Here is a 26,643-nt window from a genome sequence, read left to right as displayed (position 1 = left end):
CGCATTGAATCTGGCCTGTCTCTTGGCACTGGATCCTTGGGGGGGGGGGGGGGGAGGGCCCATCTCTCTACCAGCTCCCTTCCCTTCTTTCTGTCATTTCTGTATCTCCTGAGAAATAAAGACAGACTTGAGAGTCAGGATCAGTACGAGGAGCCCACATGGGTTAAGCTGGGCAGGTGCTCAGTGGGGAGGCCAACCTAGCTTTGAGAGCTGCTCCTGGGGCCCTTCCCTGAAGTGTGCTCCCCGCTCCCAAATGGCAACGGCCACAACAGTGTGTTGGCCAAAGCGGATGGATTCATGGGCAGGTCTACTCATAGTCCTCATGGAGGTTCCCTGGACTGGCTGTCGAGTCCCTGCTCCGCTCTGTGGACACTTCACGTTTCTGACATTGATCCTAGCGAACAGCATTACTCTACGGCAGGCAGTGATGTACGTGTTGCAGTTTAATGCTGACCCATTTAATCCTCACAGCACCCTCATAAGGTAGGCACAGTTACTACCCCCATTTTACAGACTAGGCAACTGAGCAGAGAACCATCAAGGAACTGGCCCAAGGTCATAAAACTAGTAAGGAGAGAAGCTAGGATTCACATATAGACTCTGGCTCCAAAGTCTACACTCTTAATGACTGTACCTTGGTGCAATTCACCTCATTCAAAGCATCTTACAAATAATAACTGGTGTGTGCAAAGGATCAGAGTGCTCTCAGATCACAGCATCTTAGAGCCAGAGGTGATTTTTAGCGACCCTCAAGTTCACACCTGTCATCCAATGCACGACCTCCAGGCCCAAACATGGGAACTGCTTGTCTAAGAGAGCAGGTTGGTGATAGAGGCCAGAATCCATCCGTCCTCACATCTCCTCGGCCAAACAAGAGAGGGCAAATTGTTTTTTCCAACTTCACAGCTAGAAAAACCGAGGTGGCCAGTCTGTGGTCACCAGAGGGAGGTGGGCCTGAGCCCAGAACTAGAACACACGCCAGGGGTGCTCCGAGCTCAGGCATCCTCAGCACATGGAGGGGTGAGCGGAGTCCAAGGGCAGGAGGGGGACCTCGCTGGTTCTTCCAGGAGGCAGAGGCCAGTAGCACCCAGCCCAGCCTGACCACCGTCAGCTCTCCAGAGGCCTGCGGAGGCGGGGCGGGAGGGAGTCAGCCGACTGCCGCCTTCCTTTGATAACTTTGAGCCTGGGGCAGACATTTGCCAGCCAGCTTCACCCCCTTTGTCCGAGCTTCCCTCCTCAAGAAAACCTTAATCATCCTCATTTGAATTTCAAATGACCTCTCCCCTCTCCCCCTCCCCGCCCCAACAGGCTTTGAGGCAGGGATATGGAAATTCACCCTGCAGTATGGAAATCATCGCCCTATGCAAATCGGGCGCCAAGACCCCATCGTCATAGCAACCACTGGGTTTCCTCTCCTTTCGGCACCTCTCTGGGCTCTCAGGTTTAGATTTTTTGTTCCTCTTCCCAGCCCGACCAGGTTAGGGGGCGGGGGAGGGAACAAGCCCCCTGCTAGGGTCCTCGCTGGGGCCCAGGGCAAGCAGGTGGGGCACCCCTAACTAAGGTGCCCGGCGGGGCCCAGACCTGCCAGGCTGCCTGCGTTTCTCTCAAATCTGGACCCAGCTTACCCAAGCGAGGGTCAACCGCTGTGTTTTTTCCTGGGCTGGGCTAATCCAAGGATGGGCTAGGTGTTGGTGGGGAAGTTCTGGAGTCTGGAGGACAGAGAAGGGCCCCCAAAGGGGGCGGCGGGAGAGGGGAGACCTAGCCAAGGTACCAGTGGTAGGAGATGAAAAGCCCAGCGTGGAACCTATATGTAAAATGTCATGCAAATGAACACCTATTATTTTTTGAGTCAACAGCATTGGTGCTTTTTGGGAGATGCCCGCAGCTCAGTTTCCCATGCTCCTGGCGTAGCACAAAGGCCTGCCCTCCCTGAGCCTCCCAGTGCCCTACTGTTACCCCAGAAGAGCTCCCCAGTGAGCACCAGCCCACGGAAGAGGCAGGAGGGGACTGAGAAGTCAGTGGCTGAAGTCTCTAGAAATGAAATGCCGCAGCCCGAGGGCTCAGCTCCTTCTCTGAGCCTGCCCTGCCCAGCCAAACCCTCGGGCTCCAGTGAGGGGGACCTAGCCCTAGCTGGGGTGACCTCATCCAGCTTCCTTTTTAAGGATGCTCAGCTCCGATCCCCTCCCTCTCCTCCCAAAGCTGCTTCTCCCTCTCAGCGACTCTTCCTAAGGATGGGTGATCGCAGGCAACGCCCTTCCCAGGGGAGGTGGTTCCAACACGGGGTGGTGGGGAGCACTCACTAGCAAGTGCTGGCCTGAGACTCTGCCATCCTGTCTCCCCAGTACCTCCGGCAGGTTCACACCCCGCCCCCCCAACCAGGAACCCCAGCCTGCCTTTGAAAGCGCAGCCTCTGCCAACAGGGAAGATTGCCAGTGGGTGCACCCCCCTGGGCCAGAGGGCTTCGAGGTGGAGATTTTGTGAGCACGGATGTGTAAGCGGGTCTGTCTGTGAGCCAGCGGGATGGAGGGGCGTTTCAGTTGCCTGGACCTGGGCTGCTCTTCAAGCCCCTAAAACCCATCCCAATTGGGGAGCTCATTTCTCCTTAAATTCTTTTTTCCCCATTCCGTCAGCGCTTCTCCACACCAGGTGTTCTTTGCCCTAATTGTTTCTTGAGGAAGAGGGTGGACGCAAGAGACCAAAAGCATTTACTCACACTTGGGAGGGTGAGGGTGGGCTGTAAGTTTTGGGCACTTTAATGAAGGGTGAGGCCCAGCAAGTAGAGGTGGCCCGAGTCTCCCACTGTGCATGCGGAGGGTGGGGTGTCATCCACCCCTGCCAGCAAAGGACAGCCGGGGACCAGCCTCTCCTGCTAGATCTCCTCCTCATCGCACCCAGGACACCCACAGCGGGAGGGGAGGAGTGTGGAGAAGATCATAAGATATACCCAAGGTCGGATGTACCCACCGCTCATGGCATGTCAAGGGGCAGGGACGTTCTGAGACACAGTGCAAACTCCTCTAAGTCAGCGCACCCCAAAATGTGCTCCAACAGCCCGGGCCGCTCCGTGAACTGTTTGTGAAGGTCCAAGACCAGATACATACAAACACAGGGAGCGAGTTTAGAAATGTTCACAGCAACCCAAGCTTGGGATGAGTGGGTTCCTGCTGTTGATGGCAGGTCTAGACTAGTTGGGGCCCTGTCGGACATGTGTGGTGGGTGTGATCTGTGGTCCCGCACGGTAGGACCGTGTGCCAGTCGGTGACAGACTAGAAGCAAAAACACCTGGCCCTGTACCCCCAGATCCTTTGAGAGGCCATGCTGTAAGGAATGGCCACTAATAAAACCACGGGGGTGGTAAGAGACGTCACGTGGGGGCTCCGCTCTGCGCTCTCTTTCTTTGTCCCCTCTAAGGCTGAAGAGAAAGGAAGTCCACGAGCTTCCGGGGGGGTGGCAAAGATGTAGGCAAGTGTGGTGGGGGGGCCCCTCCTCCAACAGACCCCCCCCCCCCCCCCCAGAATGACAAGGGCTGGTGCCAGGTAGGGCTGGCCCGGTCACCCGTGGCTCATCTGGGCAGCACGATCCTGCCTTGTTTGCCCTGGGGACTTGGGTTTGGGAATCGAGGATGGACAACAGCGAGTCGAAAGGACGCCTGCTGTAGTTGTTTTGTTCGCTAAGGTTCTCTGACGGCTACAGGCAGACAGGCAACTCCGGATACAGACTGCTCTCCCGAGATTTCTGGCAGTCGGAGCCACAGTATGAAGTGTGGGTGGTAAGTTCGTACTTACTCCCTGTCCCAGAAGCTAGAAACACTCTGGTTTAGAAGGCTGTAACAAGAGGCAACAGGCTTACGCTGCAGTGTAGAAGGGCTCACGCAAGAGAGGAGAAAGGACTTCTAGGCGCTGAGGATTGTATCCCACAAGAACAAGTGGCCGAGCGAAATTATGGGGTTAGCTTTTCTTTGCTTCCTTTTTTTTTTTTTAAGATTTTTTTAAGTTTCTTTTTTTTGTTTTTTAATTTTTTTGAATATTTATTTTTGAGAGAGAGAGAGAAAGAGAGAGAGAATGAGTGGGGGAGGGGCAGAGAGAGAGGGAGACACAGAATCCGAAGCAGGCTCCAGGCTCTGAGCTGTCCACACAGAGCCTGACGCGGGGCTCGAACTCACGAGCCGTGAGATCATGACCTGAGCCGAAGTCGGACGCTCAACTGACTGAGCTACCCAGGTGCCCCCCCCCTTTTTTTTTTAAAGATTTTTTTAAAGTTTATTTTTGAGAGAGAGAGAGAGAGACAGAGTGTGAGCAGGGCAGGGGCAAAGGGAAACCCAGAACCCCAAACAGACCCAAGGCTGTGAGCTGTCAGCACAGAGCCCAACGTGGGGCTTGAACTCACAAACCACGAGATCATGAGTTGAGCCGAAGTCAGACACTTGCCTGACTGAGCCAACCAGGCGCCCGGGGGTTAGCTTTTCTTTTTTTTTTTCTTTTTTTCTTTTTCAAAAAAATTTTTTTAAATGTTTTTATTTATTTTTGCGACAGAGAGAGACAGAACATGAGCAGGGGAGGGCCAGAGAGAGAGGGAGACACAGAATCGGAAGCAGGCTCCAGGCTCTGAGCTGTCAGCACAGAGCCCAATGCGGGGCTCGAACCCACAGACGGTGAGATCATGACCTGAACCGAAGTCGGACACTCAACCGATGAGCCACCCAGGCGCCCCGGGGTTAGCTTTTCTTAAGGATGGAGGGCAGATGAGGAAAGAAAACCTAACAGTAGATTCCTTCATTCTCCAAGGATGGTTTTGAAATGTCTCCAAGGGAACAGAGAGGCATGGACAAGAATCCCTACATCCCCAGAATCCTTACATCCTCAAGAATTCGTATCAGTCCCCCCTGGCCACTTGGAAGGACTGTGGGGTTTCAATTTTCTCTTCAAGAGAGGTGAGGACAGAGCAGGTGCAGACTGGGCCACAGGACCAGCGCCACCCGGGGCAAATCCTAGAGCCCACGAATCCATTCTCTTCCTCTTCCTCTTCCAGCTCCCCCCTCCCTTTACAGCGAGGAAACTCAAGTCTAGGGCACAAGTTGACTTGTCCCACATTCCTCAGTGACAGAGCTTTGTCTTGTCTCCTGAATGTTTCTGATAATTATCAACCGAAATGATGGATTGTATTGGTGCACTGGCACACACTTTGCAAAGCACGCTCATACACACTCCCATTTAATCACCAAAAGGATGGGTGTGTGTGTGCACGTGTACCTCGTTTACAACGGGCTGTCAATAGGAGACGATTCTTCACCTTCCCCTCAAGTTACTTCGTAGATGCCTGCTGTCCTCTCGGTCATTGAAAGGATATTTGTGTTCCATAAATATTTGGATCGAAAGCCACAGACATCTCTAAAAGGCTTCTGCCTGTTTCTGCCTGGAACCTTGCTTCTTGGTTGTCTTGAGACAGTTTCTTTACCCTCGGCTTCTTTTCTTGGGGACTCAGTAGGCTGGAGGTGGCGAGGAATGAATTGGTTCAGAGGGACTTTGTAGTCTTGGGTCAGTTACTTATTCTTCCTGTGGGGTCTCACGAGAGTCACTAGCCTGTATGCACCCCCGCCCCATGTGATCATGCCCATTCCTTCCTAAAACCATGTTGGAGGTTCTCAGGGTGACGCGCAAAGGGTCCCCAAACAGCTAAGATGCCTTGGCGGTCCTTCTGGAAGGTGGGGCAGGGATTAGTCCTGCCACTTCACAGACAGGACAACTGAGGGTGGAGAAGGGCAGCAGGAATGGACAAGTGACTCAGCTCAGCCCCTCCCTCGTCTCTAGCTCCCTGGCTTCCCCTGGCCCCCCTCACAGGATTCTTCCTTCCCATATCTCCGAGCAGGACAAGGGGGCCAAGGAATTTGCTCCCCTCTTGTTTGGGTTTGCAAGCCTGCCTCACCGCCCCCTCAAAGGGTTGGGTCGGGGGAGACTGGTGCATTGGTGAGGCCGGCTCAGGAGGAGAGAAGGGAAGGAGAAATTCTCTCTGTGGCCAGATTCTCACCCCTGCCTCCAGTTCACCAGAGTTCCTGCTCTTTCCTGGCAAGCGTGTTTTGGCCCCAGACAGGGCTTCTGCCTCTTGGACTAGACCAACCCATCTTCCAGAGGCTTGGCTTCCCTCCAGCCCCTCCGACCAGTGCCACCCTCCACAATCTTGGCGTCTCTCCTGATGTTACCACTTTCTTGTGTCCTCTAATCCCTGGTTCCTGTGTTGGTGCCCAGTCTTCCCCCCACCATCTTGGGGTAGAAAGTCACCAGGAAGACCCAGGTTTGATTCTGTCATTTGCTAGGTGTGGGATCTTGGGAAAAGCAGTGAACATTCTTTCCCATCACCAGCCTCAGTTTCCTCTTCAAAGTGGGAGGATGATATCTACCTGCATCAAATTGTTGTAAAGGCCAAATACATTAGGTGCTCGAGTGAGCTCTTTTATTTAAAAAAATTTTTAAGGTTTATTTATTTTTAAGAGAGAGAGAGAGAGAGTCAGAGCATGAGTGAGGGAGGGGCAGAGGGCCATGGGTAGAGAGGGAGGGCTCCACACAAAGGAAGCCTTCCCATGAATACAGGACGTGGAAAGTGATGGCAGAGAATTTGGAAAAGCAGAACGTGTGCACTGTTTTCAAGGTTCAGCTCTTAGACATCATCCAGCCCAAATCCCTCTTTTATGGGAGGAAAATAAAGGTCCCGGTGGGGAAATGTTTGCCCAATAATCTGCAGGGAGTTAATGGCAGAGCCAAGATAAGAATCTAATGGAGTCAGACAGGCCTGAGTTTGATTCCTGGCTAGAAGCTGTATGATCCTGGGCAAATTAGTTTTCCATTCCTTTTTTATTTTTTTTTTTTGTTAAATTAATCTCTTTATTTTGAAAGAGAGAGAGCACGCACGCATGCGCAAGCAGGGGAGGGGCAGCGAGAGAGGGAGAAAGAGAATCCCAAGCAGTTCGGAGCCTGGCATGGGCCTCGAACTCGTGAACCCTGAGATCATGACCTGAGCCAAAGTCAAGAATCAGATGCTTAACTGACTGGACCACCCGGATGCCCCTAGTTTCTCATTCTTCAGCCACAGTTCCCTCATTGATAAAAACAGGGATGGTAAGAGTGAAATGAGATGGTGAGTGTGAATACACATACAGGTGCCCAGGTGTGGGGAAGAGGCTCTGTGAATGTGGCTGGACTTTCTCTCCTTTTTTCCGTGCCCACCGTATTTGTCCTTGCCTGTGTCTGAGGCTACATGGTGACCAGTGTGGTCTAAAGTCCTAAGGTTAGCCGTTTGGGTGCTTAGGCGTTGTCAGTTACAGACCTGGGGGCTTGTGAAATGTGGGTAAGCCTGTGTATTTTTATCGACCACTCAATACCCAATTGAGAACAGAAAAAAAAGTGTTGTCAGTCTCAGGAATGAAGGGAAAACAACAGTCAGGGAAATAAAAGAAAGGAGAGAAAAGCTAATGATTCAGAAATCTAGACACTTGGCTTCAGTCCTCTGTTGGTGGCGGGGGGAGGTGGTGGAGGAAGAGGACCGAACGGGATAGGAAGCTTCTCTGGTCCCTAGCGCTGCCATAGAGATACTCTGAGGTCTTCGGCAGTTAGTTGATCCTCTGTCCGCCCTTCGGCTCCTCGTAAGCAGGAGGAAAGGGCAGAATGAGCTGCCTGCCAGGTCCCTGCCAGCCAGGAGGTCTGTGTCTGGACCTGAGAATGCTCTCCTTTGCAGTCCTAGCCTGTGTGGATGGGGAAATGCCTTCCCTTTCCCAGTTCCCAACCCTCATGCCCCTTGGGGATTTCACACAACACAGAAGGTGCTCTCAGGGAGCTGGGGGTTTCTAGGTCACCTTTGTTTGTAGTTCCTTTAAAACTCAGAGACAAACCACCCCCTAATTCATGCACTGCTGGGACGGGGAATCTGCCTTTTAAAAATCCAAAGGAAGCCATTTAACCAAGTTGGTAACCATTGTGACTCATAATAAGCTTTTCTCTGTAAAAAATGAGTCAGAATGACTTTCCAGGAAGTTTGGTTACTTTAATTAGCTAGCTCTTTTTTCTTGCCCTTAAAAACCTACAGTAATTTGATGATCACCTAAGTATGGGTGCTACCAGCCACGGCGCTGAGTCCCTAGAAGTAAAGAATCTAGGGGGTGAAGTTCCAGACAGCACAAACTTCTTGGTCTCCATGGAGTAGAAGAAGACCCACACAGAATCCTTTGCTGAATGTGAAATGACAAAAACCAGCCTCCAGGGCTGACCCACTTGGCCTGACGAGAAGGGCACCCCAGCTACCGGGAGCCCCAAAGTGCTTAGCCCTGATGTGCATTCTGTAAACTACAGAATCACAGAATCTTGATGATGCCATCAGAGGTAATGATCACAGTGGCCATGTGTCAAGCACCGTGCTAAACATCATCGCAGTGAGCTCTCAACCCACGCTCTAAGTTGGGCATTAATTGCCCCCCCTGTACAGAAATGACGAGGCTAAATTAACTTATCGGATCATACAAGCGGTGAGCAGCTAAGCTGTGATTTTTACCCTAGGTCTGTGTGATTCTAAATCCATACCCTTCAAAGGTCTTCTATTCCTGCCTCCTAAGGAGGCAAAGTGGCTGGTAGAAGGTCACGTACGAAACCGGAGGACAATCAGATTCCCAAAGTCCCAGCTAATGTTCGGATTCTTTCTCCTTCAACTTAGTCTGCACCTAGCTCCCGCGGTCCCAGAGAGGAGGCCAGAAAGCGCTCGGTTTATCTCTAACGCCTTAACCTTCCTAACCCCCACCAGGGATCTGAACTCCATTTCTCCCCTGGCTCACCTCCTAGGGTCCCACGTAGCTCCTTCCCACTCCCAACACTGTTAACCCTGAACTTGGTTGCGTCACTGGTAACAGAACACCCGTGCCAGCCTGCTCAGTGTGGTCTTCCCGAACTGGCACTCTCTTGGTTGTGGCCCCCACACACCGGGGCAGTACAGCTGGCCCAGGTGAGCAGAGGTGGCTCCCGCCAGCCTGCTAACCAGGAAAGGGCCGCCCAACTTCTCCTGAATAGTGGCTTCTGGAGTCTGATTCTTGTCCAGGGAAAAGGCTGCGCCTACCACTCTCCAGCTGAACTGATTTTAAAGCCTTGCTCCAGTTCTTCAGGTTGGAGGGAATTTTCTTCTCAACTGGGGAGAAAATGTGCCCCCTTCCACAGACCCTCAGTAAAACATACTCAGCGGTTAAATCAATTGAAAATTGAGTGGAACTGGCCCGTATTCTCCTAGCCCAGCTGTCCGTGCTCACAAAGCAAACTATAAAAGCTACAGCTCCAATGCATATTGCTACCCATGCGATAGGCATTGTTTCGATATTAAATAGGGCGGCAGAAAAGCTTATGGTAAACATATCCTCCAGATGCCCCCGACAAGACCCCCAATTATCTCGTCCTCGACCCAAGCTTCTAGAATGGAACTAGACTGCACCTGAAGACTTGGGAAAAGAGTTTAGCTCTGGGGGACATTGATTCTCTTCCACTTCTAATTTCTATGTCTCTAATGATCCAGATGAAAGACTAATTGAGGTCTTGTTGGAAGGCTATTAAAGTTATTTGGTGGTGTTACAATTTATACTCATGTTTCTCTAAGTTCTTTTTAATTATATGGAGCTTTCAAAGCAAAGCTTGGACGGTGGAGTTAAAAGCAGAGTGCTACGAAACTTTCTTCTCAATTCTTTCCTGTCTTCTTTCTCTTCTTCACAAAGCAAAGTCATCTCCAGGCACCAAGCCTTTCTTTCTGGGTCTATTTACCACCCACATGCACATAATTTGGCCTCTTGGCTTGTTCCTTGCCTAGGCCTATTGAGAAATCTGGGGTTAAAAGGCCTTAATCCCCATCTACTGAAGGCAGGTCATGCTTTCTATCAGTCAGCAGCAGCTAGAAACACAGCCTGGTGCTTCTAAGGGTGTTGGAATGGCATATCAAAAAGTCAGTCTCAGGGCGCCTGGGTGGCTCAGTCGGTTAAGCGCCCGACTTTGGCTCAGGTCATGATCTCGCAGTTTGTGAGTTTGAGCCCCGCGTCGGGCTCTGAGCTGTCAGCACAGAGCCTGGAGCCTGCTTCCGATTTGGTGTCTCCCTCTCTCTCTCTGCCCCTTGCCCTCCTCACGTCTGTCTCTGTCTCTCAAAAAGTGAATAAATGTTAAAAAAAATAACAATAATAAAATAAAATAAAATAAAATAAAATATGTCAGTGTCTTCCCTAACTTTTCTGTTTCCATTTTGTTTTTGAGGATCTGGCCCTTTCCTAGACTAGTCCCAGAGATTGTGTCCCACCCTAGACCAACATCTAGTGTTGAAAGACTCCAGGGGCATATCCCAGGTCTCTAAGGAATTCCTTCATTACCTAAGACTCTCAGCTTTGGGGTCTGATTGGCCGAAAGACTGAGTGAGAAAAAATACTGCATTGTTTGATGATTTTCAACAACTCTCTCCTGCCCGGGCTTTCTTGTTGCAGTCCCCAGAAGAGAAGACCCTTACCTGTCTCCACCTGGCTGAGGGCACTTCGAGCATCCGTGGAATCCGCTACATCCCCACTCATCTTGATATCTGCAGGGAAAACACAACTGATTTTAATAACAGGTCACAATTTTTCTGGCTATGACATATGTGGCTTTAGCTAAACAGCAAAGATGAATGTATAATTACAACAACCATCAGACTTTCAAATTCCTGATTCCCCCGAACATACAACCATTAGAATATTCATGAGCTCAGGGCACAAATCCCCTCCTCCCAGGCTTGCCTCCTTTCCCTGGCCTTTCTTCCCCCTCCCCACAGCTACTGTGGGACCTCTCACCTTTTGCATCCTTCATGGCCACTTCCTTCAATCACCAGTCTCAGTTGGTAAAAATTTAACAAGGGGAGGGGTACAGCGAGGTGGGGGGTGGGGGAGAAGGCTTCCCATTTTCAATCCTCGTTTCCTTTGGGATTGGGGGGATTTATTTTATTTTATTTTTGTAAGTAGCGTCAGAAATATCTGTCTCTCCCTCACCCCTGCCCTGTCATAACCCTACCCTGGGGGTTAAGAGTACCCTTGAGCCAAGGCTTGCCTTTCTCACCTTTCTTGCCCAACTCCTGCCCCTGTTCTCTATCTGGCTCTCGGAGGTCTGCCCACCGTCTGGGGATGAAATCCTAGCCCCTGTGTGGCCCCTCCGGAGATCCTCTCCTCTGGGGATCCTTACCTTCTTTCCTACTCCTTCAACGTGCTCAGTGAGAAAGGGATGGTGGGTGGGTCAGTGCCCCGCAGAGAGAGAATACCTACACCAGGCCTGATCTCAGCCCCCTAGTGCTGCTGGTCCGGCCTCTCTGCCCTGCTTCATTTCAATAAATTAAACATTTACCCTTAACAGACAGCTGCCACCACCTAAGAGGCCCCTAAGTCTCCGCCAGGATCAGCAGAGAGAAGCAAAGAGGCAACTTTGAACTAACTCACTCTTCTCAGCTCCTCTCCTTATTAATCCACCCAAATACTGAAGCCGTTAAAGACAGAAGAATATTTTATTCAAATCGTGTTGACCCCCCCCCCCCCACACACACACCACCCCCACCCTCTTCTCTGGGGCAGCACTTTAACTCTTTCAAACCAGATAAAGTCTTGGTGAGGCAATTTGCATACCCGGCTCCCCCGCCAATCCCAGTGAAGCAGGCAGTCTTAATTTGCATCAGGTAATCAGGCAGTTGGCAGTGTGGACCCCGGAGGTCTGGAGATGATCAGGATGAGGAAAAAGGGCGGACCTCTGCCCCAGGAAAAGCGGGGGGAAAAACTACTTTTTTTTTTTTTTTTTTTTTTAGGGCAATGATGTGTGTGGCTCTGGCAGAGATTTCCACTGTGGCCCCTGGGGGTGTAGTGACTATAGTGCAGGAGGGGTGACTGCCATGCCAAGCAAGACAGAGACCGAGTGGGGTGGGGGTGGAGGGCATGTGGTGGGGGGCAGATTCAGACAGAGGCTCTCCAACCCTTAGAACAACCCAGAAGCAGAGGCTGGAATAAGCAACTTTAGGAGCCACCGTGACTTGAGGAATATTTTGAGACCCGCCAAAGCGATGACTCCCAGGTAAATGCCCGGAGCCCCACGCGGCCTTCTCTAGACAGCCATTTCTTGAGCCTAACGTAAGTCCTTCCGGCTGCAGTTTGAAACTTTCTGTACGGTCTGTCGTGCGTGAATATGCAGAATAACTAGCGTGGGTCACCTGGATGCATCTGCAAAGGGCTTCAGCTGCGGCTCACCTTCTGCTCCAATAAAGAAGTGGGCTTTGCTTCATTCCACCCCTGGAGCTGGGCATTACCAAACACAGATCTGCTCAGATCACACTCCCCCATGGGGTTCTTCAGGGGTGCTGAGGAAGAGGTCTGAGACTGCCCGGAAGGTAGGGGAGGGGGCAAGTCCTCCCTTTCAGGAGTTTTTTTTTTTAACCTGCTTCCGTAGCACACGGAATTCAGGGCACTGGTTTTGGTGGCAGACAGACCTGGATTAAAATCCCAGTGCTATAGTTAACTAGCTGGGGGACCCCGGCTACCTATTTGAACCTCAGTTTTCTCAAGTAAAAAAAAAGGGGGGGGGGATAATGCTCCTTCCTAGAGTTCTTTCAAGGAGCAAACCAAATGCTGAATGAAAACTGCCTGGCTCAGTTCCTGGTGCAAAGTAAGCATGGGATAAATGAATGAACTAAACAGATACCTCAGCTTTATGTTAGCCCCCTTCTCCCATAACAAGAAATAGCTTTGGTTTTCTGTCTCGGCGCTATTGTAATTTGTCCTTTACCTGGAAAGCCTTAGGCGTCCTCCAAATGCTGACTTCACAGGGAAGGAGCTCATGGGGACAATAAGAGTTTAAGAGGCAGTAAGGCTGGGATTGATGACCAGATTCTCAAATCAACCTGTTTCCAATTCCTGACATTTAAGCAGGGTAACTGTTGAGCTAAACCATAATTTCATGCCCGTAACCCAGACTCCCTTCTGACACCCTTTCCCTGCATCGCCTTTAAATATAGCCAAGAGTCATCTCACATATCCTTTAAATTAGCTTAAAAGGCAGTTCTAATCATGTCTAAAAATGACTTTTGAAGGAAGCAAAGGGCCGTACTCTGCCAGGACATCTTCTCGTTTGATGTACCCACAAGGGAGCGACATGGTGACGCTTTGGGATTGGACAGGGATTGGAGCCTGAATGGAGGGGCAGACTGAGATGATCTACAGAAGCCCTTCAGAAGTCCCACAGGATGCTAAGATACTGAGAACCAGTTCTTGTGGGTAGGAGGCTGATGGGTGGGACGAGCTCTTGGGTCTCAGCCTAAAAATGGGCCAACACCGAAACTCCCCAAGCCACCATAGCCGAATGCCTGTCTGACAGCACTAGCCGGGGGTTGAGTGAGAGAGGTGTGGGGTGGGGCTAGCCTTCTCGGCTGTTCTTATCTCTGCAGGCAGGCGACTGAGTAGGCTCCTGGCCATCACTCCCTTCCCTGGGGGGAGGCTCGGCTGCTCTGTACGTGGATCCGTGTGGATCCCAGTTACCAGACACAAGACCCTCATCTGCCTCACCGGCACCGCCACACCCTGAAGCTGGGGCACGACGTCGGCCTTGCCCTCCCTGTGCCTTGGCATGACCTATGGCCCCTCTTCACACATTTGTGAATCGGGGTGTGCACGTGAGCCTGAAGAAGCCAAGTCCAAGGGACGGTATTTCTCCCAGGCTACAGGCCGAGTGTCCATAGTGTCCTGAACCCCCAGTTCCAGGCTATGCCGGGAAAGCAGAGAGCCCACCCTTCTGTCTTCTACTGTCCATACCCATCTCTGTGAAGGAGGTCCCTCCTGACTTCTTCCTCACACACTCGCTGACGGGGGCACATCTACCAGAGGGAAAGCAGGGGGCCCACCCGTCCTACTTCTGAACTACTCATGGCTCGAACTCTTTTCCTGGAGTAGACTTCTCTCCCTTCCTCTTCAAGAGAAAGCCACTTCCCCTCACAGTGAGATCTTCCAAATCCAAACGGTATTCCCGAGCTGTAACTGGTATCAGCCTGTGAGACTTACCCCAAACCCGACAGGAAACAGCTCACAGTGAGGAGACAGAGAAAGAGACGCCCCGGGGCCAACTCCGTGGCCCCCCCCCCCCTCCATTCCCACTGTTATCCTCTATTTCTTCTGTCCCTCCCCAGCTGTCTGCCTGACTCTGATCTACCCCTCTGCCTGTTTTTGACCCAGGAGTGGGAGGACCCCCCCTTGGCTGGGGTGTCCCCAGCTCTGGTGACCTCAGGCCTACTCAAGCGTTCATGTTCCTGGAGAGGGATGGCTCTAGAAAGTACAAAGAGCTGAGACCCAGGCCGACCCGAAACATGGCTTACACCTGGGTCACAGGAGTGGCAAGCTGGGCCGGGTCGGGGGCCACACTGCCCGTGGACCTGAATGCGGGACCCTACTTTTTATGTTCTTGTCCTCCCTCCTTTCTCCACCCAAATTGCTCCAGGAAATCAAGTGAGGAGGAGTCTCTGAGGGCCCAGGACTGGAAATTCTCAGGGGAAGCGCTGTACGTGAAGAAGCAGCAGGAGACAGAATTACTGGGAGGGAATAAAATAAAACTCGGGAGAGACCAAATTTCCACCCAGAGGATCCTGAACCGAGAGACCCTAGAGAGGGACCCTTCCTCACAGGCCCTGTGGCAGAGCCCACACTGAAAGACCCCACAAGGCTGACCTCAGACTGAAAAGCCCAAGAAGACCCAGCAAGGAGAGTCCTCGAATGGAAACCCAGCCGGAGAGATCCACAGGAAGTCCCAAACTGAGAGATCCCTTTGGGGTGCCACTAAAGGGGAACCAGATACCGCTGAGTGGCCAAAACTGAGAAAGCTCACAGGGCAGTGCAGACAGACTAAAGAAGTGGGCTGGGGAGGGGTAAGTGTGGACAGGCGAATCAGGCAACCCACCCATGGTAGATGGGGACCCCACCCTGGGTTTAGCTCAATCTCCCCTTTTGTGTTTGGAACCCCTGCCTCCAGGAGGCGAGTGAGGGAAGGGTCAGCCTGGAGCCTCCTCCCAGGCCAAGGTGTGGGGGGGCTTGGCCCTCTCCCGGTCAGCCACACAGCTCTCCTCTCTCCGCCAGATCCCGGCTGGGTCCTAGCTGTCCCACTTCCTCGCCCTTCCCCCAGAGCAGGAACCTCCGGGAGACAATGAGGTGGAAAACCCCTAGGAAGTCTCTGATCTTGGCCCTACAGAACTTCCGGCTGAGGGCCCACCTTTCTGAGGTCTTGCTTCCATTCCAGCCTGAGGCTTCTCGGTAGGAAGTAAAGCGGGGAGGACAGAGGATCTGCCCCCCAGGGGTCCCCAGCTCCACGTTCCGTGCCACGGGGTCTGGAAACTGACTTCCTCCAGATATTGGATGACACCCAGTTGGATGCTTCCTTTGGCCTCACCTGGCCCTTCCTGACATGTCCTAGCACCTGGGGATCCACTCGGAGTCACATCTCTCCGGCAGCCTACCTGTTTCATTCAGCCCCGCCAAGACCAAGTCTGGGGAACTGCGGACCCTGGGTCTCCTCACGTACCTGCTGCTGCTGCCTGTTTTTAGGACTGCTAGGCCCCAGGAAGGGCCAAAGCCTCCCGACTGCTCTGCTCCTTGGGGTAGGTCAGGAAATGTAGCTGTCCTCACTCTTCCTCTCTACTCCTCCAGAAAGGAGGAGCGGTACAAAATTCCCATCAGCAGGCCGGAAAGCCTAAGTCAAGGTCACGTGGTGCTGACCTCTCTGAGAGGCAAATCGGCGACTTGAAATGACCAAATCAGGTTTGGCCTTCTTCACCTTGAGTCTGGTCTTCCACCCTCCGACCTCCAGAGAGCCCACCCCAACGCCAAGCCCAGCGGCTCAGGATGAAGCAGCTCCTGCCCTAGCCTGTCTGTGGAAGGACAGAGCAGCAGGGTGAACGGAGGGGCCCTGCCTCACGCCATGCCCCCATGCCATACACGTAGGGGAAACTGACTCCCGGAGAAGCATCTGCACCTCCTAGGTTCCCTGCCCGGAGCAAAGGGGGGCTTGGAAGCACCCATCCAACAGGTCCGTGTGGCTGGCTGCTCTTCCTCCGGGGTGCCGCAGAGCTCCTAACCAGCCCCTGCACCCAGATTCCCCAGCACCACCATGCACTGGGCCTATAGTACTGCCAAGAGCCACAGAGCGAGTGGGTGGGCACGCCTTCACACATGGGGTCTGCTCCACCTCCTGCCCCCACACCCCTGAGGACAGCAGACTCACCTCTGATACACAGGGACGCAGGCTTCCACAAGCCCTAATCGATACATGTGTGGCATGGCACCTGCCCCAGGTGTGCCTCTGTAAGTGCCAGGCCCCCCTCACCTCTCCTAGCGACCCCCCTCCCCCCCCAGACCTTCCAAATGCCCACTTTGCCTCCACTTCCCATAAACGCCCGAGACACAAAACACGTAACGTGTGGCTACAAGTACTTTCCTCATTTACGCACTCCCAGGCCCACACCCCTGGCTGACTGAGTGAGCCATCCTTCTGCAATCAGTGAGCAGGGCAACTTCAGCCAGACTGTAACAGCTCAGCACACACAAGTCCCACACATCTGCCACTCTCCAGACTGGAGGCCTCAGAAGCCCTCCCGGCCCTTACCCCCCCCCCCCCCCCGCCGCCCATTCCCCACCTCTCTACTTTTCCAGGGGCTCCCCCACCCCACCCTACCTCCCCACCCCATCCAAATACCCGCACCGGCCCCTGGCTGACCCGCTATCCACACTGCCCTCTCCTGGTCGCTGGGGAGTAAGACCCCCGAGAACGGTGCCCCTCTCCTTCGCCCCCGCTGCCTTTCGCGGACACCTGTCAGCGCTCACTCCCTCCGCCCCTCACCTGGGTGCATGGGTTCCAGATTCACCATCCTGCCCCAGGCGGGGCCAAAGCCAGCGCCCCCCCAGGCCCCTCGCGTCTGCCCCGGCCGGGCCCACTGGGAAGCCAGGGTCTCCTTCCTCCCGCCCCCGGCCGCCGCCGCGGTGGAAGCCGCTGCCGGGGCCGTCGCCGCCGCTGTCGCGCGCTCCGCTGCTCCCGCCCGGGCAGCGCTCGACACGGCCGGGATCGCCACACGCCCCAGGTGAGCACGCGGCGCGGCGCGGGGCGGGGGCCGCCGGCCACGCCCCCCCTGGCAGGGCCCCCGCGCCTGGCCCCGGGCCCATGCAAACCGGTGATTTGCATCCGAGGAGCCGGGGGGGGCCGGGGGAGGCGGCCGGGGGCTGCTGGCGGGGCGGGTCCCGACCCTGCGGAACACCTGTCTGCCCTAACCCGGCCTGGCAGCCTCTCCCTACCGCGCCCGCAGCGACCCAGACTCCTGGTCCCGCTGGCCCTTTTTAGGAACCCCTGAGGGATTGTCCGGCCGGGGCCGGAGCTGGAGCTTCCGTCTGGACGCACTCCCCAAGGGTAAGCGCTGCAAGGAGTCGAGAGCCTTTAGAAAAACCGTGGGGCACGTTCTGGAAAGAAGCTGGCTTTGGACTCCTCTCAAGCGCTCACCAGCTGTGTGACAAGAGACCGGGCTCTTTCCCTTCCTGCACTCGTTTCACTCATCTGTAACCCCCCGGCGGGTGCCTATCAGAGCTCGCAGCTATCTAGTTGGAGTTGCACAGGTGGCCGAGCGCACCTAGCCCCCCAGTACATCCTCACGACATCCTGGGAGCTAGATGGGGCCCAGCTTCTTAGTCCGTTTTCCGGCGCAGACACCGCCCCTTGCCTTGCCCTCCAGGCCCGCGGTGGTCGTGAGGTTCTCGAAGAAGATGATGAGAAAATTATTTACCAGCGTCAGGGGTATGGGGACAGCCACCTGCCTCATCTACAGAGCTGGGAAGTGACTTGTCAAAGGCATACACATCCCTAGTGATGGAGCCTGGCTCAGTCAGGTCTCTGGACTCCCATTCCAATGCTCTTTGTAAGCACCCATCATGGACTTACCATCTGAGGTCCCCCCATATTTCTCCTCCGTTCTTTAGGCCCCAGGAGGTGGCACCAAGGCCAAGGAACCATGTGCCTATAAACCTAGAAAGCCACGAGCACAGGACCTTGCCTTCCTTTCCAGACTGGTGTCCCTACCAACCTACCTTGACCCTAGTCTCAAGGACTATTTCCTGCTCGCAGAACACGTCCAGAGCTTTTCTGCCTCTCTGCCTTGTTTAAGGTGTTCTTTCCAGATGGTATGTTACCCACCACCAACCCCAATGATCCCTATTACAATATCCAGCATTTATTGAGCTTTGACTAGGTGCCAGGCCCTGAGCTAACCAACACTTTAAAGGCCTCCAATCTTGTCTCGTCCTCATAACAGCTCATAAATGGGGCTGTTATTATTTCCATTTAGCAGGTGGGTAAAGTGAGGCTGAGAGAGTAGAACCTGCCCAGTGTTGCACAGCCAGTAAGTAGCAGGGCTCCTGTTCTGAGCACTGTATGCTACTCCCTCTGCACAGTTCAAATGCCGCCTCCTTTTTCTGATGGTGGAAGTGATCTGATCTTTTACTAAATTAGCATAACGCTTCAATGTTCTTCATAGCCCTTGCGGCGGGTTCTGGGGGGCTTTTCCTATTCTACCTCCCGGTTGTTAACTGACCGGCTGCCCCCACGGCACTGAGCACAGCGCCCGTTACACACGGGCTTCGGGGAGAGCCCAGTGGCTGCCACAGTGGCCCCGGAGAAACAGGAAGTCCCAATTAGTGCCTGTTGAGGTTCACACAAACCACCCTCCCCCAGTCACATCGTCTTCTCTTCTTCCCACCCTTGGTAAGAGGGAAGAGGACCGTCTTCCTGTTTCCTCTGGCTGGGGTAAGAGATCGGTACAGGCTTCTTGGAGTCCTCCTGAGCCCAGGGACCGCCCCCTTAGGACACCTCTAACCTGTCCCTTCCTTCCCTTCTCCCTCCTTTCCCGTCCCCCCTCCACCTCAGGTGTGGCTCCTTCACCTGATGGCCACTTCTTATCTACAACAGTTTTTCACCTGCCATCATGCTAGAAAAATGCCTGCACATGGTTTATATCTCCCCCACCCTGTGTGCCTGAGATTTCCATTTGTCAGTTTGCATAGCATTTGTGTGGCTGGGCGCACGGCGGGTCTGATTCTCTGACCACCGCGTCTGGGACCTGTTTCTCTTTTCCTGGGCAGTTACCTTTCTTTTCTGGGCTTTGGTGTTCCAGAAGCCAGAGGGGGCATGTGTCTGATGATTTCTGAGGGCCTTCTAGCTCCAGCAGGCCAGGATTCTGGGGCCCTGGGGTTGAGATGGGGGTGGAGCTCTTGGGGACGGGGGCCCACTGGGGCAGAGGCGGGACCTTGGAGGTTCGCAGTTGGAAGCACAGCTTGGGATTGCAGACCTGGAGTGGGAGGAAAGGAGGAGGAGACCTGGGGAGAGGGTGACAGACATTACCTCACCTTCATTCATTCAATAAATATTGACCGAGTGCTTCCTATCTGCCAGGAAAGGTGTGACATGCTAGGCATGTCCTTTCTTATTTACCAAGTACAGCTTCAGAAGGAAGATACGATTTTTAGGCTCCTTTTATAGATGAGGTTCAGGGAGGCTAATGCAGCTAGTAGGTGGCAGAGTTAGGATTTAGAACGGATCTGCCTGACTGCAGTGCTGGCGCTTTTAGTCCTACCCTCCAATGTCTGCGCAGGTCTCCCCTCCTCTTAGATCCTGTCACTTGAGGTGGGAGGAGTCTCGATTCTCATGCATATGAGGAAGCCAGGTCCAACCGGGGGAAGGACTTGCTCAAGGTCACACAGCAAGTGGGCAAGTCAGCACAGCAGAGACCCTTCCATTCTCCCTGTTCCTCCTTCATGTGGTCTTCCTGGGTCTTAGAAGGTTGGGTGGGTTTGGGGCATGAGAGGAGGGGGCAAAGGCCAGAGTTGGACAATCTCTATTCCTTCCCTCTCTGACTTGCTTGATGATCGTTTCAATTAGATGAGCTGAATGGGAATGCAGAAAGAAAACAAAACGAAACAAACAAACGAAAAACCGTGTCCCTCCCTCTTTTCCCAGAACTCAGAATCTCCTCCACAAAACCAACTTTTTGGGTTCTGGGCAGATGGGAGATGATGGGGAAGGTGCCAACCGCCTGGGCCTAATACGCCACGGCTCTGTTTGGCCTGGGAGGGGAAAAGCTGTGGGGAAGGGAAGACGGATTGGAGGTTGCCTGGAGGTTAGAAAGGAACAGAGGAAAGAAAGGGAAAAAGAAGCAAGGGCAGGAAATTTCATTGCCTTTGGACATCAAAAGAGTCGTATGCAAACGAGATGCAAATTAAATACAAATGAGCACTCCCGGCTTCCCTTACCTCCCCCCTCTTTCTCAATAGCTAGAGGGCTTTTTCAGCGACAGGCCAAAACCTGAGTCCAGCATACTGTAGTTCCCAAACTCTGATCAACTCTGACCCCACCCCAGATCCTCCTGGTCTTCCTGAGGTGACATCTGATCCCCTCGGCTGCACCTCTGGGAAGTCACACCAGCTCCCTAGGCCCCATTTCTACTGGAGCATGCCCTCAGCTTCTTGTGCTTCAAGGACAGAAAGGGGAGTCCGGCCTCCCCTTTCAGACACATTGCTGGAGGTGCTGTCACCCGTGTAGAGAAGGTGCCTGGGGGAGGGAGGTGGGCCCCCCGCCCCTGTTCTCCACCTCAGCCAAGAGAAGTGGCCTTTTTTGGCTGTGGGCCCTGTTGCTCCCTCTCATTTCCTGTCATGTCAGCTGGATTGAGTTGTCAGGGCTGGGAGGAGGGTGGAGAGCGAGGCGTCCTGGAAGGCCACCAAACAACAAGTCCCTTCTAGCTCCTTCTGTCTGCCAGATGGGCTGTAGGGCCCAGAGCGTGGGGGTGCAGGGTGGGGGTCAGCTCCCTGCCTTGGGGCAACCACAGGGAATGGATCCAAGTTCAGGCTTCCCCAAAGAGCAGATTGGAGGAGCTGAGAGGCCAGGAAGAACTTGCAGGCCTCTTAAAATCACACCTCCGAGGCAACCTGATGGCACCATTGCCAAGAATGGGGGCGGAGGGGGTAAGGTGACAGAGTGAGAGAGGTGCTCTGGGAGCCGGGATAAAGCAGAGTGGGCCAGAGAGGACACGGGAGTCAGGACACCGAGCTATTCCCTGCCTCTGATATTCCTAATGCAGATTCGCCAGCCCTGGACACCCGCTTCACCCTGTACCCAGCCTTGGCTCACCTCTAGAGGGAGCACACACAAGCTCAGGGCCCACGTTGCACTTGAAGGTTCCAAAAAACAGACAATCATAATATGGATTTGATTTGAAAACAAAACTCGGCCTTCTTTTCGATCTTGGGGACCACACTGGGCCTGGGTCTGGCCACTCTGATCACACCTTCAAAAGAACCCTGCCTCAGTCCTTTCCTGACCCAGAGCAGGTAAGCCTCCGGGTCCACCTGCGCGCTCAGGGCAAGTCTAAGGCCAGCGCGCCCTCTTGTGGTGATGGGGGGGGGTGCGTGTGACTTTAACCTGAGCCCTGCTACCACCAACACCGGAGAGATTTCCCCGCGGTCCCGAGGAGAGTGCCCATCCGTGGCTGGGGCAATTTCAGGTGAATTGCCCCCATTCCAGACAAGGTGGAGATACTGAATTTGGTTTCAGTGTGATGTTGGGGCTTTGGTCCGTGCTCCCCACCAAAGGCCGGACTTTCCCGTGGAACCCCAGTTGGAGTCAGCTGGCCTTAGCCCAATCAGTTGTAGTGACGGGAGTCCCTGGTCTTGTCCGGTGGCCGTCCTGTTTCTGGGCAGCTCTGCTGGCTAAAATGTCCTACCTCCCATACTGCCCTCTGGAGCTGCTGAGCTATGTGTAATCCTACGCGCCGACGCATAGAAGGTCAGTGGCCATTCGCCCATTCATCCGCTCAGAGTACGTATTGAGTACACACTGGAGCTGTGGGTTAAGCTAGGAGCTGGAAATGTAATGGAGACCAGACACTGTCCCCGTCCTCAGGAAGCTCAGCCTGGTGATGCGTGTGGAGCAGGGAACAGGCAAGTCCCTCCTACCGGAGCACATGCTCTCACAGAAAAATGGAGGGTGCGACGGGGGTCTGCTGCGGGGCATGACCTACCGGACTCTGGGGGCTGGGCACCAGGAAAAGCTTCTTGGAGGAACAGAGATCGGAGCTGGGACCTCCAGCAAAGTGGAAGGAAGTGGGAACAGGAGGAAGCAGTACACGGAGAGGAAACAGTAGCATTCCCCAGGAGGGTGCATGGGACGTTGCAGTCCCCAGGAGGGTGCATGGGACGTTGGAGTCCCCAGGAGGGTGCATGGGACATTGGAGTCCCTCAAGCAGAACAGGCTGGCCAGATCACAGAGCATAAGAGGTAGAGAAACACAAGTGAGGGGGGCACCTGGGTGGCTCAGTTGGTTGACCGTTGGACATCTGCTCCGGTTATGATCTTGCAGGTCATGGGTTTGAGTCCCACATCGGGTTCACTGCTGTCAGCACAGAGCCCGCTTTGGATCCTCTGTCCCCACCGCACCCCCCCCCCTCGACCCCTGTCCCTCTCCTGCTCATGCTTGCTCACTCTCAAAAATAAACATTAAAAAAATAAAAAAAAAAATACTCTCAGGGCTGATGGGAAGAAGGCAAGAGAGAGAAGCTGAAGAGAGCGAGGGGATAGTGTCTCCTAAGGGGGAAGGGCTGGGATTCAGAGCCCTGGGGTTGGTCGGGCGGGGGCACCTCCCCCACCATCAAGGCAGGAGGGGATCCGGAGAGGCATGTGGGCGTGTGGGCTGGGTAGACACGTGGCATCTGTTTCTGCTTCCCCTGGTGTAGGGGAGGGGGGTGCCATGAGCGTAGTGTCACTTCATCCTGCCTGTCACTGCTGAAGAGTCAGGACGCTGCCTCAGCAGGACACACAGCCGGAACCCGGGCCCAGGCGGTGAGATGGCCACCACAGGGGATGTGGATACCACACCGAGGTAGCTTGTGACCCGCCTTCTTTCCCTCGCTGGACTTGAAGCACCCCCCTTGTGAGGTCGGGATCTTCTCCAAGGAGAAGGTGCGCACGGAGTCCCTGTCGTGCGAGCCTGTGTTTTCCAGCCCACTTTTGCCTTCTTCCTTCCCACTCTCCATTCCTCTGGGGCCCCAGCAGGGGCAGGAAAACAGAATCGACTCAACACGGAGTGCCTTTAATGAAAGTATGGCTTATTTACAGAGGTGGGAGCGGGATTAAGGGAACCAGAGGGCCAGTGACACCGAGAGGCTAGGGCGGAAGTGGCAGGAAGAGGAAACAGTGGTCTAGGGGCCCGAGGAGGTCTGGTGCTTGGAGAAAGGAAGCCAATGCAGAGGTGTGGTCTGGAAGCAGCAAGGGGTGGGGATAGATGCCTGGAATTCTCTCTCATCCTGCCCTCTGATCTCTGGTGCTCCTCACTGGCCGAGCCAGAGGTGAAGGAACCCAGGCGAGGCCGATCCACAGGTTGGTATCCTGGGGCACAGAGCAGGGCAGAGGAGGGTAGAGAGGAAATGGGGTGGGGGCAGGGGAGGGAAACAGGAACAACCAGCCGTTACCTGGCTACAGTCAACAGTTGATGTCTGAGAGTAATCCCTAGAATGCTTTACTGTTTCTCAAGGTCAAAATGGCAAACACCATATCATGATATCCAGCGACAGCAGGTGCCATGGTTAATTTTATGTGTCAGGTCGGCTAGGTGTTACGGTGCCTGGTCTAACACTAGGCCAGATGCTGCTGTGATGGTATTATTGTAGATGTGATTAACCTCTACAATCAACTGGCTTTAGAGATTACCCTTGATAATGTGGGTGGGCCTCATCCAATCAGGTGCAGGTCTTAAGAGCAAACACTGAGGTTTCCAGAAGAAGCAATTCTGCTTCAAGACTGTAACAGAAATCCCGTCTGAATTTCCGGACAGGTGACTCGCCGTACAGATTTCAGACTCGAGACTGCAACATCATCTTTTGCCTAAGCTGCCTGCCGCCAGCATTTTGGATTTTGCCAGACCCCACAATCACATGAGTTCATTCCTTACTAGAAATCGCTCTCTCTCTCTCTCTGTATCCCATTGGCTCTCTTTCTCTGAAGAACCCCGCCCGATGCAGCAGGAATGTGGGGAAAAGGGCCTTTCATACACCTGCTGGTGAGGGTGCAAATTTGGACAACTGCATCTGGAGGGCCATCTGGCAGCCTCGACCAAACACTGGGCTTTGTGGTGCTCCATTTTTACCATTTCTCTACAGCATGGCTTGTAAGAGCAAGTCGTGGACAATTCAATTGTCCACCAGTCGCCCAACACCTAACGATCCGAGGTAGAACGCCAGCCAGCAGTTACCCACTGATTGCCGGGTCAGGAAGCCCTTAGAGAGGGCCACCTCCTAGCAGATGAGGAGCTGGGGGCTTGCAATGGGGGTGACCCACCCCAGAATGCACAGAGCTGGGACTAGGCCGGTACCCACCTTCCTCCCAGGTAGGCGTGGTCACCCTCAACCTTTGCTTCTCGGGAGCGGTCCTGGCCCCCGCTTTTTGCCAGACTTCTCCGTGGCTCCACCCACCACATCTAACGTTCGGCGAAGACAAGACTTCCCTTGACTAAGACTGCAGGGAGAGGAACCCGAAGTAAACCCACAGAAAACCCAGCAAGACCCAGTCCAGGCTGGGGTCACCCTGCCAGGGGGAACCTGACACAGTGTTCATCTTCTCTGGCTTGAAGAGGCTCCACCAAGGCCTAGGCTCCTGGCCTCCCACCCAGGGCCTTGCTTACCTTGACAAAAGGGACCCATCAGGAGGCCTGTTCCCGCCAGCTCTAGTTGTAGGGGACCTGTGGGCACCGCCCCCTCCCCCCCCACCCCCATGTATTTGGTGATTGCTGTTGCAGGACTGGCCCCAGTGGGTGCTGAGTACCTCGTGCCTCTCCCCTCCCCGCTGCCCCGAGGTTCCAGCTGGCCAATCTGGTAACCCATTTAGGTTAGTAGGTATGCCTGGGGCAAGGAGGCTGAGGGGCAAGGAGACCCAACTGGCTGTCTGACCTGGTCAAGTCACATAATTGTATTGGTGAGCCGCGTCCACAAAGTGTCACAGAACTGCTACAAGGAGCCAGCGAGCTCATTTATATGAAGTCACTTTGTAAACTCCAACGGGCCAGAGAAAGGAGCGCTCGTTGTAGGTGTGTTACGTTTTTACACGTGCACAAAGGCCTCCTGAGGAAAATAAGGCCTGATCTGCGTGTTTCTCAAATAGCTGACCCTGGTAATGGGCTGAGCTCCCAAGGGATTCTGATGCCACACAGGTGGCAGGCAGTGGATGCACCTGACAGAGCTGGGCTGGGAGGCTGGGAGGATCGTTTGGAATGAGGGGTAGCATGGACTTGGCCTGAGTGTGGGGTCAGCCCAAAGTCTCAGGGAATCTTAATTTTCATCCCCATGCCCCAAGACCAAAGAAGGGGTCCCAGGCAGAATGGAGTGTAATGAGTGTGCAGACGTCCCCTCACTGCTTGGGACAGGCAGGCTTGGAGGTGTGAGTCACTCCCAAGGAAGATCAGAAAAGCACCCTTTAGGGGCGCCTGGGTGGCGCAGTCGGTTAAGCGCCCGACTTCGGCTCAGGTCATGGTCTCGCGGTTCGTGAGTTCGAGCCCCGCGTCGGGCTCTGGGCTGACAGTTCAGAGCCTGGAGCCTGCTTCGGATTCTGTGTCTCCCTCCCTCTGCCCCTCCCCTGCTTGCTCTTCTGTGTCTCCCTCCCTCTGCCCCTACACTGCTCGCTCGCGCTCTGTCTCTCAGAAAAAATAAACATTAAAAACAAACTTACATTAAAAAAAAAGCACTCTTTAAAAAAAAAACAGCATTCTTTTGGCCACTTGCGAGTGAAAAGGCATCTATGACCTGGGACCCCACCTCCAGTAAAAAAAGGCACACAGACAGGGTGGGGAAGTGGGAGGTGCCTTCTCCAAGTAATCCCCTCCCCCACCCAGAGCTGGGATTGGGGCTCAGGACTGAGGGCTGGGATTGGGCAGCAGGGGAAGGAGGAAAGGGCCTGGGGAGGAACACCTCCCTCCCTAACCGGCGGGGGCGGGGGGCCCCCGCCAAAGGACAGCTAAGGCTGGTCCTCGAAAACAGGTTCAGAAAGAGGCATGCCTACCTCAAAAGGAGGTCTCACCACCTCTCTCTGACTTGACCCTGGCCGAGCAAGCCTGGCTCCCACCACAACCCTCTGGTCGATACAGCTTCAAGGGGCGGCAGCAGCCTGTTCTGGGGAGGCTTCAAGGGGACGGGGACATCCTGAAAGCCTGTTTCCCTTTCCAAGGTGGACAAGGAAGGACTTGACTCTCCCGTCTCCTCCTTCCTAAGGATTCGGGTCTCCTGTGGGACCCCTGGAGCACTCCTGTCTCTGCCCTGTGCTCAGTCTCCTCCACCTTGCCAAATGCCTACCATCCTCCAGCTTCAAGCCATATCCCATCTGGTCCAGGAGACCTCCCTCGATAAATTCAACCTGCGCCATCCCTCCTTCCCGAAAGTTCTCCAACACCCGGCTCGGCACTTCCTATTACAGTCTCTTCAAACTGGAAGGTACTTTGGAAGCACAGAGACCTTCAGGATGGCTGGCTTAGCCGTCTCAGGTGTACAGGTGAGGAAATACCTGCTCTTTTCACTAACAGTAACGATATT

At 54.1% G+C, this 26,643-nt stretch overlaps 1 protein-coding gene and 1 long non-coding RNA gene across 3 annotated transcripts in view; both read right to left on the bottom strand.

The window, feature by feature from the left end:
- The window catches only part of POU2F3 (POU class 2 homeobox 3), a 78,759-nt gene extending 61,747 nt beyond the window's left edge, over positions 1 to 17,012 (bottom strand). The window contains exons 1-2 of one of the 2 annotated variants that reach the window (XM_040483323.1): positions 16,881 to 17,012; positions 10,507 to 10,575 (exon numbers count right to left, since the gene is read on the bottom strand). In XM_040483323.1, the coding sequence (XP_040339257.1) occupies positions 10,507 to 10,575; positions 16,881 to 16,908 (97 nt within the window). In that variant the 5' untranslated portion in view covers positions 16,909 to 17,012. Of the gene's footprint in view, positions 1 to 10,506; positions 10,576 to 16,880 lie in introns of those variants that run through there. The other variant, XM_040483324.1, reaches the window with a different exon arrangement.
- Positions 17,013 to 23,138: 6,126 nt separating this feature from the next.
- Positions 23,139 to 25,631, bottom strand: LOC121035534 (uncharacterized). Its single transcript, XR_005792940.1, has 2 exons — positions 24,442 to 25,631; positions 23,139 to 23,455 (listed from the first exon to the last, which is right to left on the bottom strand). It is a non-coding gene; the product is annotated as an uncharacterized LOC121035534 (long non-coding RNA).
- Between the last annotated feature and the right edge of the window lie 1,012 nt (positions 25,632 to 26,643).

The sequence above is a fragment of the Herpailurus yagouaroundi genome, unplaced genomic scaffold, assembly GCF_014898765.1.
Source record: "Herpailurus yagouaroundi ecotype Mexico unplaced genomic scaffold, PumYag 161, whole genome shotgun sequence".
Classification (NCBI taxonomy): domain Eukaryota; kingdom Metazoa; phylum Chordata; class Mammalia; order Carnivora; family Felidae; genus Herpailurus; species Herpailurus yagouaroundi.
The sequence above is the reverse complement of the archived record's forward strand: the minus strand, read 5'-3'. Positions and strand labels throughout refer to the sequence as shown.